At 60.9% G+C, this 2,329-nt stretch overlaps 1 protein-coding gene across 1 annotated transcript in view; it reads right to left on the bottom strand.

Annotated features, from left to right (window-relative positions):
- Positions 1 to 1,208, bottom strand: part of SLC22A8 (solute carrier family 22 member 8) — a 36,715-nt gene extending 35,507 nt beyond the window's left edge. The window contains exons 1-2 of the mRNA XM_045297193.1: positions 1,123 to 1,208; positions 6 to 213 (exon numbers count right to left, since the gene is read on the bottom strand). Of these exons, the coding sequence (XP_045153128.1) occupies positions 6 to 189 (184 nt within the window). The 5' untranslated portion in view covers positions 190 to 213; positions 1,123 to 1,208. The remainder of the gene's footprint in view (positions 1 to 5; positions 214 to 1,122) is intronic.
- Positions 1,209 to 2,329: the final 1,121 nt, after the last annotated feature.

Below are 2,329 nucleotides of genomic sequence, written 5' to 3'. Positions count from 1 at the left end.
GGGGAGTACCCAGGGCCCTGCAGAGGCGTTGGGGGGTGGGCGGCAGTGGTGGGCAGGGGTGGTGGCCGTGAAGATCTGCAGCAGCATGTGGTTGGCCATGCCCAGGACTGGGAGGCCGAGCAGGATCAGGTGGAGGAACTGGAAGCGGCCAAAGCCCCCCGCGCGGTCCAGGAGGTCCGAGAAGGTCATGGCGCTGGGCGAGAGGTGCCGGTGCTGCAGGCAGGGGAGATGTCTGTGCGTTCATGGGCATGATGGGTGGCCGAGGGAGCCTGGGTGCGTGTGCGGGGATGGGGGTGCTCCCGGTCTGTGCTTTCATGTGTTTAGAGGTGGGGTGGCACCTCGGGGCATGTGCACAGGTCTGCATCCACAGGGCGTCTACAAACCAGACGGAAACCAGACCCCACTCCTCTGCTGTCGAGCCCATGCCTACTCCTGGTGACCTCAGGCTTTACAGAGTAGCACCGCTCCCTCCGAGAGGTTTCCTTGGCTACAGTCCTTATGTATGCGGACAGATTACCAGGTCTTTCTTGCACGGCACTGCTGGGTGGGTTTGAATGGCCAACCTTTAGGATAGTCATAGAGTGCAAGTGGTTTGCACTACCCACTGGGAGGCTGATGTTTAGGTTGGAATATAAGGGCACAGCTGAGTGAGCTCGTGTGTGTGTGTGTGTGTGTGTGTGTGTGTGCGCGCGTGCGCGCGCCCTTGTGGGTGTGAGGATGTGGGTGCTCAGCCGGGCTGCTCACACACACTACATGTATGATCAGCACCCACAGGGAACAAGTTGCCCCCAGCCTGATTGTGGACTGCACAGATGGGACAGCGGAGGTGGGCAGAGAGGTCCCCCCATTGGGTCCCAGACAGACACACAAGATCCTCAGAGTTAAGGGGCAGGGGCATGCACAGAGGCTGGGAGGTCTCTAAGAAATGTTTCCCCAAGCCCGGCATCTCCTGGCTTTCCGCTGTTCCCTGGGGTGGGGACCACCAGACAGGGGTCACTGAAGGGGCTCTAGCATGCCCTCAGAGGCCTGGGACGGTTTGTCAGCAGGGCCTGAAATGGGGGTGGGGGTGGGGCTTCCAGAGGGGTCCTGGGGACCTGGGCTTGGGACCTCTTATCCTCCTACCTGGCTGGACTGGGCTCCGGCGGGGCTGTTGGACACTGGGGTAGAAGCCCCGGCTCTGTCTGTCCGGCAGCTGTTGTCCTGGGGCCGCTCGGCTCCAGCAAGCTGTGTTTGTGCCTCCCCCAGGGGGGCTTATATAAGGCGTAAGCTGTTCCCCAGGCTAATGTTTGACTTTGCTCACAGGATTAATGGCACCGGCTGGGAGGGTGGCATGGACCTGCCGAGCCTCCTTCCTCAAAGGGCTGCCTCAGCAGAGGGACAGAGCCTCGCAGGGCGGCCAGCTGGATGGGGAGGGTGTCTGGCCTGAACCTCTGAGGTGATGTTCAGAGGACACTGGTTGAGTCCAGCCAACGGCGGAGGGGCTGCTGCTGATGGAGAGGCAATTCTCTCTACCGCGTCGCCTCCCCTGCCTGGCGCCTCCTGGGGAGGGGTCTGGAGGCTTGCCTGCCCAGAAAACAGCACCATACCTGTCCTCTGGGGGCTCGGCTTACCTCCTGTCACTCCCCGCTCCCACTCGCACTGACCCCTGCCTGGTCTCTGGGCAGGGGAACGCCCCCTGGTCACCCCCAGTCTCAACAGACAGGCTCCTCTTCTGACCTGCTGCTTCCCTCTGGAGACAAATGGCAAAATCCCTACTGCTTTCTTTTCATTCTCTCTCTGAAGAGGATTTCCGTGCTTGTCACATGCAAGTTAGGAAATCCAGACAAGCCGCACCAAATCCAAGCAAACATCCAAACCGCCCCCACCGACACCTCCAAAGCCCAGGCTGGTCAGGGTTCCGATGCATGTTCTTCCGGACCCTTTCCTTTAAGACATGGTCTGAGCCACACACACGGAGGAGTTCAGTAACTGGCCCACAGTCCCCAGCCACGTCTACCCACAGGAGCCAAGATTTTCCACCAACTCTACCGGCCTTGTCTTACACTCTGGCTCCCTTAGTGAGGCCAAGCAGTCTGACTTCAGCACCCCCTGCGCCCAGCTCCAGCTCTCTGGTTCCACCTCCACAGACCCCTAAGACCCACTGCACCCCACCTGCTCTGGGGGCGTCCCTTCTTTGTTGGGGAGGCTTCTATTCTGCTCTTCCACAATCTCCAACCCCCCGGGGGCTCAGGCTGGAGTCTCTGCCGGCCCCCAGCCCCCACCCCTACAGTCTCATGAGCTCTTCCCTGATCCTCTGAGCGCAGGGTCAGCTGGTCAGCACTGGTCCTGC

Source organism: Echinops telfairi, unplaced genomic scaffold (genome assembly GCF_000313985.2).
Source record: "Echinops telfairi isolate 266 unplaced genomic scaffold, ASM31398v2 ScPeMD7_7417;HRSCAF=8455, whole genome shotgun sequence".
Taxonomy (NCBI): domain Eukaryota; kingdom Metazoa; phylum Chordata; class Mammalia; order Afrosoricida; family Tenrecidae; genus Echinops; species Echinops telfairi.
This window is presented reverse-complemented; position numbering and strand designations above follow the sequence as displayed.